The sequence below is a fragment of the Pristis pectinata genome, unplaced genomic scaffold (genome assembly GCF_009764475.1).
Source record: "Pristis pectinata isolate sPriPec2 unplaced genomic scaffold, sPriPec2.1.pri scaffold_38_arrow_ctg1, whole genome shotgun sequence".
NCBI classification, from domain to species: Eukaryota; Metazoa; Chordata; class Chondrichthyes; order Rhinopristiformes; family Pristidae; genus Pristis; species Pristis pectinata.
In genome coordinates this window covers 82,041-93,875 of record NW_026262570.1, presented here as the reverse complement: position 1 = coordinate 93,875, position 11,835 = coordinate 82,041, and the positions used below count along the sequence as shown (strand labels likewise).

The 11,835-nt window shown below is 60.5% G+C and overlaps 1 protein-coding gene across 1 annotated transcript; it reads right to left on the bottom strand.

The window, feature by feature from the left end:
• Window positions 1-384: 384 nt before the first annotated feature.
• aip (aryl hydrocarbon receptor interacting protein) lies at window positions 385-10,283 on the bottom strand. The gene is made up of 6 exons (XM_052009929.1): window positions 10,160-10,283; window positions 4,385-4,564; window positions 3,659-3,847; window positions 3,195-3,371; window positions 2,148-2,289; window positions 385-1,893 (listed from the first exon to the last, which is right to left on the bottom strand). Exons 1-6 carry the CDS (start codon window positions 10,256-10,258, stop codon window positions 1,691-1,693), a joined length of 990 nt encoding a protein of 329 aa, XP_051865889.1. The 5' UTR covers window positions 10,259-10,283; the 3' UTR covers window positions 385-1,690.
• Between the last annotated feature and the right edge of the window lie 1,552 nt (window positions 10,284-11,835).

Genomic DNA, 11,835 nt, shown 5'->3' with positions numbered 1-11,835 from the left:
CTGGGTGAGGCTCCCCCCGCGCTGTCCCGTCACAGGGCAAGGCTCCCCCTGCACCGTCCCGTCGCACACTCCCGGGGTCGGGCACAGGGCGAGGCTCCCCCCGCACCGTCCCGCCGCACACTCCCATCAGGGGTCTGGGTTTCCAGACTTAACAGACCCTGTCAACTCCCTCTGGACACAGATAGCGGGCACCACGTTGCCTCCTGCTGGCCAACACCTTGTACTGCGCCCACTGAGAGCGTGACCGTTTACATTGGAAAGTTAAATAGGTCAATTTCCCAAGTCCCCTCCGCCGGACACACCTTCCCTTCCCCACCGCCGACGCCCAGGAGCGGGAGACTTGAGGCCCACTGGCGGACCCTGGAGGAATGACACCAGTGGGGTGACAGCTTATTTAATGGATGTTTGTATGTACAGGCATGAACAGGTAACACGCAAGCACAGCCAAGCCCGGTACACGAACACAATTATAACAACAGGACATGGCAGATCGCAAAACGTTGGCAACGCTGAAAAATTCACCCCCTCCCTGCCAAGCTCCCCGTCGGGAAGCAGGAGCCCCCTTCCTGCCAACGTGTCTCTTGGGTGCAGGGTGAGGCTCCCTCGCGCCGTCCCGTCACACACTCCCGGGGTCGGACACAGGGTGAGGCTCCCTCGCGCCGTCCCGTCACACACTCCCGGGGTCGGACACAGGGTGAGGCTCCCTCGCACCGTCCCGTCACACACTCCCGGGCTCGGACACAGGGTGAGGCTCCCCCCGCACCGTCCCGTCACACACTACTGGGGTCGGACACAGGGTGAGGCTCCCTCCTCACCGTCCCGTCACACACTCCCGGGGTCGGACACAGGGTGAAGCTCCCTCCGCACCGTCCCGTCACACACTCCCAAAGTTAGACACAGGGTGAGGCTCCCCCCGCACCGTCCCGTCACACACTCCCGGGTTCAGACACAGGGTGAGGCTCCCCCCGCACCGTCCCGTCACACACTCCCGGGGTCAGACACAGGGTGAGGCTCCCTCGCACCGTCCCGTCACACACTCCCGGGTTCGGACACAGGGTGAGGCTCCCCCCGCACCGTCCCGTCACACATTCCCGGGGTCGGACACAGGGTGAGGCTCCCTCGCACCGTCCCGTCACACACTCCCGGGCTCAGACACAGGGTGAGGCTCCCTCCTCACCGTCCCGTCACACACTCCCGGGGTCAGACACAGGGTGAAGCTCCCTCCGCACCGTCCCGTCACACACTCCCAAAGTTAGACACAGGGTGAGGCTCCCCCCGCACCGTCCCGTCACACACTCCCGGGCTCAGACACAGGGTGAAGCTCCCCCCTCACCGTCCCGTCACACACTCCCGGGCTCAGACACAGGGTGAAGCTCCCTCCTCACCGTCCCGTCACACACTCCCGGGGTCAGACACAGGGTGAAGCTCCCCCCTCACCGTCCCGTCACACACTCCCAAAGTTAGACACAGGGTGAGGCTGTCCCCGCATCGTCCCGTCACACACTCCTGGGTTCAGACACAGGGTGAGGCTCCCTCCGCACCGTCCCGTCACACACTCCTGGGGTCAGACATGGTGCGGGACGGTGCGGAGACTCCTTCTTGGGGATGGCAGACCCAGGAGTGGGCCTGGGGTTGCGGGGAGAGTTGAGTTCCTCGGGGGGTGACGTGGGGCGAGGGAGGGAGGGGTCGCTCACTGGAACAAGGTCTTGTACCGGACTTTCTCCTCCTCTTCCTTCCTCCGGATCCTGTCCTCGATCTGTCTGAGCTCCCGGCTCACCAGGGAAGCGAGGCTGGGGTCGAGGAGGGCCGCCTTGGACAGGTCCTTGCGAGCCTCTGCCTCGTTCCACACTGCTCCCTGGGCCTTGCCCCGCTTGAAGTAAGCCTTGACGTTGTCTGGGGAAGGGTGGGGGAGAGGGCAGGGTGTGAGGGAGGGGTGTACGGGGCCGTCTCCCTCCCTCATCCTCCCTCCCTCCCTCCGTCGTCGCCTCCCTCCTCCCCAACTCTGCCTCCTCACCCTCCCTTCCTCATCACCGCAACCCTCCCTCCTCCTCCTCCTCCCTCCCCCTCCCCTCCCTCACCACCCCAACCCTTCCTCCCTCCCTCCTCGCCGCCCCTCCTCACCCTCCCCCCCCTCCCCCACTGCCTACCTTCATACTTGTTGATGATGGAGGTGCAGTGCTCGATCACCTCGTAGTATTCCTCCAGCATCATCTTGCACTGGCAGTAATTCAGCAGGAGCGGGGTAATCATCCCATCCAATGCCATCCAATGCTCGTCACCGGGGCGTTCCTGTGTGTGGGGAGAGGGGAGAGAGGGGTGAAGGGAGACACCTCACCCTCCCACAGCTCCTGGGTAGACCCCCTGGGAGGGGAGGGGGGGACGGAGATACCTCACCCACAGCCCCTGGGGAGCCACCCGGAGGGGGGAGAGGGGGGACGGAGACACCTCACCCTCCCACAGCCCCTGGGGAGCCCCCCTGGATTGGGGAGAGGGGTGAAGGGAGACACCTCACCCTCCCACAGCCCCTGGGGAGCCACCCGGAGGGGGGAGAGGGGGGACGGAGACACCTCACCCTCCCACAGCCCCTGGGGAGCCCCGTGGGAGGGGAGGGGGGGACGGAGACACCTTACCCACAGACCCTGGGGAGCCCCGTGGAGGGGAGAGAGGGGGGATGGAGACACCTCACCCTCCCACAGCCCCTGGGGAGCCCCGTGGGAGGGCCAAGGTCTGAGAAAAGGAGGGATGGGTGAACAATGGGGGGTAGGGAGACTTACTAACTCCTCCCACAGCCCCCTGGGGACACCCCTCACCCTCCCGACCCCCACTAACCTCATCTTCAGCTGTGGATGAACCCCTCCCGGACCCTGTGGCACCTCCAGACCCCTCTGTGGCCCCTGCTGACCCTTGGAGACCCTTCCCAAATCCCTGCCAACCCCTCCCGACCCCACGTGACCCCCGCTCGCCCTGTGACCCCCGCTCGCCCTGTGACCCACCCCAACGTACACTGTGCCAACTCCTCGTGACCCCTGCTGACCCCCACGTGAACCCCTCCCAACCTCCTGTGACCCCTGCTGACCCCCACGCGAACCTCTCCTGACCCGTGAACACCGCCACCCCTGCTGACCCCAACACGACCCTACATAACCCCTGCCACCCCTGATGACCCCACACGACCCCTCCCGACCCCCGCTGACCTTCATCTGCAGGTTCTTCAGGCAGGCGATGGCGTCGTGGTATTTCTTGGCCGCCTCCTTCACCCTCCCGGCCTTGAAGAGCCGGTTCCCTTCCTCGTGGATGTGAGGCACGGCTTCCAGCTTCTCCTCGTCGGACATCGCCCAGGCCTCCTGCTCGTAGCTGCCCGGTTCCTCCACCTGTCACCGAGGGAGTGAGGGAGGCAGGGAGGAGAGGAGTGAGGGGCTTAGGACACCCAGAGGCCCTCCCTCATCCATCCCTCCTCACCGCTCCCCCCTCCATCCCTCCACCCTCCTCCCTCACCGTCCCTCCCTCCTCACTTCCCCTCCTCCTCCTTCCCTCGATCCTCACCTCTCTCCCCCTCCCTCCTCACCACCCACCACGCCCCCCCCCCCCCTTTCAGGAAATAGTAGCAGCCCCTGGCCACTGAACCGCTCTCCTCCCTTCCTATCCTGGTCCCTCCTACCTTGAGCATCTCGATGAGGAAGATGAGAGGCTGAGGGTTGCTCTGCAGGTCGTCGAGATCGGGGTGACCCAGGGAGTGGTGCTCGTGGAGCTGTGTGATCCCGCAGCAGTGCCTCTGTCCCTCGAGGGGGTCCTTCCCCACCGCGATGTTACGCAGGCTCTTCGACACCATCGGGTAGACCAGGACGTGCTGGGGGGGGGGGGGGGGGGGGGGGGGAGGGGAGAGACGGTCAGTGGAGGTGAGGGGAGGGAGGGAGGAGGGAAAGGGGGAGGCAGAGGGAAGGCGGGACGGGTCAGGGAGATAAGCGCTGGATCCAGAGGAGGGAACAGAAATGGGGGTGGAGTGGGGGGGAGAGCCACTGGATCCAGAGGAAGAGGAGGGAATGGAGGCAGGGGAGCAAGCGCTGGGAGGCGGGGGTGGGAAGAGGAGCAGGGAGACGTGCATTAGATCCAGAGGAGGCAGAAATTGGAGCAGAGGGGCACTGGACTCAGAGGAGGAGGAGATGGGCACTGGATCCCGATGGAGGAATAGGAGCCGGGCAATGCCACTGGATCCAGAGGAGATGCTGCGCGTGGGGGGGGGGGGGGACTGGATCCAGATGAGGGGAAGCCGCAGGGGGAGGGCGCCAGGATTTGTCACTGGATCGGGGGGGGGGGGGGGACTGGGTGATGTCACTGGATCCAGAGGAGGAGCAACACCAGAGGAGGGGGAGGAAATGAGCCCTACCTTGGTGTCACAGCGGAACTCGGCCACCTCGCCCTGCCGCATGGAGGAGACGATGGTCTCCCAGACGGGCAGCTTGAACTTCTTGCCGATGATGAGCTCCATGGGTTTCCCCCGATCCCGGCTGTCGTCCACCAGCGTGCGCTCCTCGTTGCACCGCAGTGTCCGGTAGTGGAAGGTGGCCTGGGGGGGGGTGGGGGCAGGAGGGGAGACGGTCAGTGACGGACGGACGAGGGTCAGTGACGGCCAGGGGGTGACAGACCAATACTATAATTCCAAGCAAACTCGTCACCAAACTCCGGGACCTGGGACTCAGCACCTCCCTCTGTAACTGGATCCTTGAAGTCCTGACCAACAGACCGCAATCAGTGAGGATAGGCCGCAATACCTCCGGCACGGTTATTCTCAACACTGGTGCCCCCACAAGGCTGCGTCCTCAGCCCCCTCCTGCACTCCCTGTACACTCACGCCACACCCCGACTGTGATATGAAGCCTCAACATTACACCCTTGCTTTTACATTCTCGTCCTCTGGTATTGGTATTGGTTTATTATTGTCACTTGTACCAAGGTACAGTGAAAAACTTGTCTTGCAAACCCATCACACAGTTCAATTCATTCCACAGTGCAGTTACATTGATGTAGTACAGGTAAAAACAATAACAGTACAGGGTAAAGTGTCACAGCCGCAGAGGAAGTGCAGTGCAATAAGGTGCAAGGTCACAACAAGGTAGATCGTGAGGTCAGAGTCCATCTCATCGTGTAAGGGAACCGTTCAATAGTCTTATCACAGTGGGGTAGAAGCCGTCCTTGAGCCTGGTGGTACGTGCCCTCAGGCTCCTGTATCTTCTACCCGATGGGAGAGGGGAGAAGAGAGAATGTCCCGGGTGGGTGGGGTCTTTGATTATGCTGGCTGCCTCACCAAGACAACGAGAGGTAAAGACAGAGTCTGCGGAGGGGAGGCTGGTGTCTGTGATGCGCTGGGCTGCGTCCACAACTCTCTGGCAACGAATGCTGACATTGCATTTTGTATGTCACACTTTTCTGGATTGAACTCTTTGCCTGCCACTTCTCCACCCAACTCTGCATCCTGTCTGTATCCCGTTGTAACCTTATGACAACCCTCTAAACCATCCACGTTGTGCAGAGGGACTCAGGGGTGTGCTTGTGCATGAATCGCAGAAGGTTGGTTTGCAGGTGCAACAGGTTATCGAGAAGGCAAATGGAAGGTTGGCCTTCATTGCTCGTGGGATTGAATTTAAAAACAGGGAGGTTGCACTGCAAGTGTACAGGGTACTGGTGAGGCCGCACTTGTGTGCTGTTCTGGTCTCCTTATTTGAGGAAAGGTATACTGTCTTTGGAGGCGGCGCGGAGGAGGTTCACCAGGTCGATCCCGGAGATGAGGGGGTTAGCCTTTGAGGACAGATCGATTCGGCTGGGACTATACTCACTGGAATTCAGAAGAATGAGAGGGGATCTTATAGAAACAAACATACAAAGGGATAGATAAAATCAAGGCAGGAAAATTGTTTCCACTGGGAGGTGAGACTAGAACCAAGGGCAGCATAGCCTCGAGATTCAGGGGAATAGATTTAGGATGGAGATGGGGAGGAACTGCTTTTCCCAGAGAGTAGTGAAGCTGTGGAATTTCCTCAAGTAAGGAGACCAGAACTGCACACAGTACATTCAAAACCGCAACATCCTATCCTGTACGACCTCGACACACTGTGTAATGAATTGATCTGTATGAACCGTATGTAAGACAAGTTTTTCACTGCACCTCAGTACAACTGACAATAGTAAACAAATACCAACACTTGTGGGCTGCCCCCTGAACACTCCATGCGAAATATGCATTTCACTGTGTGTTTCGATGTACGTGTGGCCAGTAAAGAAATCATATCTAAATGTGTTTAAGACCCAGATGGATCTTTGTAAAGTAGGGGGATTAGGGCTGTGGGGAAAAGGCAGATGGATGTAGCATGGTCTACATTATAAAACGGAGAACAAGTGCAGCACAGAACAGGACCTTCGGCCCACAGTGTTGTGCTGACGTAGCTAATCCCTCCTACCTACAGAATGCCCATATCTCTCCATTTTCCTCTCATTCATGTGCCCATCCAAGCCCCCAATGAATCTGCCTCCACCACCCTATCAGGCAACATATTCCAGGCATCCACCACTCTCCGAGTAAAAAACTTACTCCTCACGTCTGTTCTGAACCTACCCCCCCACCTTAAATACCTGCCCCTTGGTACTGGATCGCTCAATAATGGGAAAAAGATACTGCTTGTCCACCCTCTCTATGCCCCCCATAATTTTATACACTTCCAACAGATCACCCCTCAGCCTCTGCCGCTCCAGAGAAAAGAGCCCAAGTTTGTCCTGCCTCTCCTGATAGCACATGCCCTCTAATCCAGGCAGCGTCCTGGTAAACCTCCTCTGCACCCTCTCTAAAGCCTCGACATCCTTCCTGTAGTGAGGTGACCAGAATTTCACACAATACTCTAAATGTGGCCAAACCAGAGTTCTATAGAGATGCATCATAAATTCTTGACTCCTGTACTCAATACCCAGATTAATAAATGCAAGCCTTCCATAAGCCTTAACCACCCTGCCTACCCGTGTAGCCACTTTCGATGAGCCATGGACTTGCACCCCCAAGGTCTCTCTGTACCCCTATGCCCCTGTACTCCCTCTGTTCTACAACGCTCCCCGGGGCCTTGCCGTTCACTGGGAAAGTCCGACCCTGGATTTGTCTTCCCAAAAACGCGACACCTCACACTTACCCGGATTAAACTCCATCCTGCCATTCCTCGTCTCACTGACCCAGCTGATCGAGATCCCCCCGTAAATGTTGGGAACTGTCCTGGGTGATTGTCATGGTTTCGAGTGCTGGTTCTCGACTCTGCCCCTTACCCCCAATGATGGGGTCTTATTGTGCAGCACATGGTTTCCATGCACGACTACTTGCCCAATGACACATACCTGAGTTCCATCAGGAGACTAGTATAAGAACCTTGGTGTCACCAAACACTGGTTGCCAGATTATTGGTCTATGTCTGGGCATACTTTATCTCTAGACTGCTTAGAGCTGTTAACTCTAGAACAGTCCTGGTTTTGCTGTTAGACCACACTTGGGAGTACTGTGTCCAGTTCTGGTCACCTCATTATAGGAAGGATGTGGAGGCATTGGAAAGGGTGCAGAGGAGATTTACCGGGATGCTGCCTGGTTTAGAGAGTATGCATTATGAGCAGAGACTAAGGGAGCTGGGGCTTTACTCTTTGGAGAGGAGGAGGATGAGAGGAGACATGATAGAGGTGTACAAAATATTAAGAGGAATAGATAGAGTGGACAGCCAGCGCCTCTTTCCCAGGGCACCGATGCTCAATACAAGAGGGCATAGCTTTAAGGTAATGGGTGGGCAGTTCAAGGGAGATATCAGATGGAGGTTTTTTTACCCAGAGAGTGGTTGGGGCATGGAATGCGCTGCCTGGGGGGGTGGTGGTGGAGGCACATTGGTCAAATTCATGAGATTACTAGATAAGCATATGGAGGAATTTAAAATAGAGGGATATGTGGGAGAAAGGGGTTAGATAGTCTTAGGCGAGGTTTAAAGGTCGGCACAACATGGTGGGCCGAAGGGCCTGTATTGTGTTGTACTGTTCTCTGTTTTATGTTCTAAAACCCTGTTTCCGTGTCAGGACTCCCGTCTCAGAGCCCTGAGGCAAGATTCCTCCTGTTCACCGTTCTGCATTTGCTTCCAAGGAAGCATCCTGACTCCAGTGTCGGACCGGTGTTCCGCATTTGGGTTCTCCGCGATCTCGCTCTTCCTGTGACAGTGATACCAACTCACCCAGCTAAGGGGCAGTGGGTGGACAAGGTGGTCTGTGGACCAGCTACCTCCAGAAGTGCACACTTCTCCAGAGGTGAAACATCTGTCTCTAATCAGGCCATCACTGTCCGTCTCTCTCTCTCCGTCCCGTACACTGACCACTCCTCTCCAACACTCCCTGCCTCCACCTCTCCTCCCCCCTTCCCCTCTCCCCTTCCTTATCCTCCCTTACTTGCCCTTCTGCCCTCCCCTACCCCTCCCCTCCTCTTCCCCTTCCTTATCCTTCCCTCTTACCCTCTTTCCCTTCCCCCCAACTCCGTTCCCCCCAACTCCGTTTTCTCCCCTCCACATCCCCCCGTCTCCCACCCCACTCCCTGTCCCCCCGTCCACCCCACCCCACACCCTGTCCCCCGTCCCCCCACCCCACACCCCGTCCCCCCCACCCCACACCCTGTCCCCCCGTCCCCCCCACCCCACTCCCTGTCCCCCCCCCACCCCACACCCCGTCCCCCCACCCCACACCCTGTCCCCCGTCCCCCCCACCCCACACCCCGTCCCCCCACCCTGTCCCCCGTCCCCCCACCCCACACCCCGTCCCCCCACCCCACACCCTGTCCCCCCGTCCACCCCGTCCCCCCACCCCACACCCTGTCCCCCCGTCCCCCCCACCCCACTCCCTGTCCCCCCCCACCCCACACCCCGTCCCCCCACCCCACACCCTGTCCCCCCGTCCCCCCCACCCCACACCCCGTCCCCCCACCCTGTCCCCCCGTCCCCCCCACCCCACACCCCGTCCCCCCACCCTGTCCCCCCGTCCCCCCCACCCCACCCCCCGTCCCCCCACCCCACACCCTGTCCCCCGTCCACCCCGTCCCCCCACCCCACACCCTGTCCCCCGTCCCCCCACCCCACTCCCTGTCCCCCCCACCCCACACCCCGTCCCCCCACCCCACACCCTGTCCCCCCGTCCCCCACCCCACTCCCTGTCCCCCCCACCCCACACCCCGTCCCCCCACCCCACACCCCGTCCCCCCGACCCCGTCCCCCCCACCCCACTCCCTGTCCCCCCCCACCCCACACCCCGTCCCCCCACCCCACACCATGTCCCCCCCCACCCCGCCTCTGCCCTCCCGGGCTGGGGGGGGGGGGGGGTCAGAGTGGAGTGTGTTAACAGAGGCACGTCCATGTGTGTGCACAGGGGGCAGTGAAGACGTCCCTCCAGCAGCAGCGCCCACCGAGCTGCCTGTTTCTGATGCAACCTGCAATAATCCTGCTCTGGGACCCTCTTGCCTCAGGACCAATTCCCAGGGGCGGGGAGGGGAGCTGACGGACCAATCACTGAGGTCCCAGCAAGCCGGTCTGACCAATCAGGAGCACGCCACAGGGACGCCGACCAATCAATGACGGGCGGACCAATGGTGGTGCGGTCAGGCCGGTTCAGACCAATGGCAGGCGCGCCGCCTCCCCACGGACCAATGGCAGGCGCGCCACCACCGGGGGGAACCAATCATGGGCGTCTAGCGTGAGCCAATCAGCGGTACGCAGCCTCGGGGCGAGCCAATCAGTGACGGCCGCCCGCCCTCCGCTTCCAAGGAGGCGCACTCCCGAGCAGGGTAGGTCAAGGACCAATCGCAGGCGCGGCGCCTGCAGGGCTGACCAATCAGGAGACGCGGCGACTCAAGGCCGAACCAATGACCGAAGGCGATGAGTCCAGGTCCACCAATCAGACGGCGAGGACAGGCACTGGGGGGCGGGCACGGAGCTGCGCCAATGGGAAAGGGGAACGGCACGTCCGTCGTCGGAGGCCGAGCCAATCGGGAGAGCCGGGGGGCGGGACATGAACTGGCGGCGGCCGCGGCGAATGGCGGCGGCTCGGCGGTTCCCCACCACCGCCGTTCCCGGCCGCCGCCTCCCGCCCCCCGGCCGCTGCCGGGCCGCCTTACCTTGGTGCCGTCGGCGAAGTCCAGCAGCGGCCCGCTGCCGACGTGGAGGATCCGTTTGACGATGCCGTCGGCCTCCAGCATCAGCGCCCGCTCCGCCATCTTGCCGGCCGTCTGTCTTCGGGTGTTTCCGGCCGTGGGCTTCGGGTGTTTCCGGCTTCGGGTGTTCCCGGCCGTGGGCTTCGGGTGTTTCCGGCTTCGGGTGTTCCCGGCCGTGGGCTTCGGGTGTTTCCGGCTTCGGGTGTTCCCGGCCGTGGGCTTCGGGTCTTCCCGGCTTCGGGTGTTTCCGGCCGTGGGCTTCGGGTGTTTCCGGCTTCGGGTCTTCCCGGCTTCGGGTGTTTCCGGCCGTGGGCTTCGGGTCTTCCCGGCTTCGGCCGTTCCCGGCTTCGAGTGTTCTCGGCTTCGGCGCTGTGACGTCGCTCCCCCCGAGCCGGAGCGATGATGTCATACCCGGAAGTGTCCCCCATGGCCATGTGGAGGTCAGGGTCTTGGGGCATTGACCCAGCTCAAGTGTCCTTTGACCCCTCACCCCCAGGGGTCAGCCAAGTGACCCCCCCCCCCCCAGCACCTTCCACCCCCTGCAACACAAGCCCTTCGGCCCAACTGGTCTGTGCCGGCCCAGGTCCCCATCCCGGCCGGCCCCATCTCCCTGTGTTTGGCCCGTCTCCCTCTGAACCTTCCCCATCCACGGACCCGTCCCAGTGTTGTTAACGTCCCTGCCTCGACCCCTTCCTCTGGCCGCCCGTCCCACACACGGACCACCCTCTGGGTGAAGAAGTTTCCCCATTAAATCTCTTTCCCCTCTCACCTTAAACCTGTGCCCTCTAGTTCTCCATTCCCCGACCCCTGGAGGTGGAGACTGTGCGCGTTCACCCTATCGATGTCCCTCACGGTTTTACACACCTCACCCCTCACGCTCCGTCCCAACCTACCCCGACCTCTCTCCGTAACTCGGTCCCCTCAAGTCCCCTGCCACGTCCTCGTAAATCTCCCTCCGCGCTCTCTCCCAGCTCGGCGGCACCTTTCCCCACACAGCAGGGCGACCAGAACCGGACGTGGTACTCCAAGTACGGCCTCCCGCATGACTACGAAGTTGCCTGCCCGACTCCTGTGCCCTCTAGTTTAAGGAGCTTAAGGACAGCTTCTACCCCACTGTAATAAGACTATTGAACATTTGCCTTATACAATGAGATGGACTCTGACCTCACGATCTACCTTGTTGTGACCTTGCACCTTATTGCACTGCACTTTCTCTGTGGCTGTGACACTTTACTCTGTACTGTTATTTTTACCTGTACTACCTCAATGCACTCTGTACTAACTGAATGTAACTGCACTGTGTAATGAATTGACCTGTAAGATCGGTTTGTAAGACAAGCTTTTCGCTGTACCTCGGTACAAGTGACAATAATAAACCAATACCAATAGTTCTCCATTCCCTGACCCCTGGGGGGAACAAGGCTGTTCATGTTCACCCGATCGATGCCCCTCATGGTTTTACACACCCCCTCCTCACACTCTAAGGAATAAAGTCCCAACCTGCCCCGACCTCTCTCCGTAACTCAGTCCCCTCGAGTCCTGGCAACATCCTCGTAAATCTCCCTCAGCCCTCTTTCCAGCTCAATGGCATCCTTCCTGCAGTAGGGTGACCAGAACCGAACACAGTACTGATCTGTCCA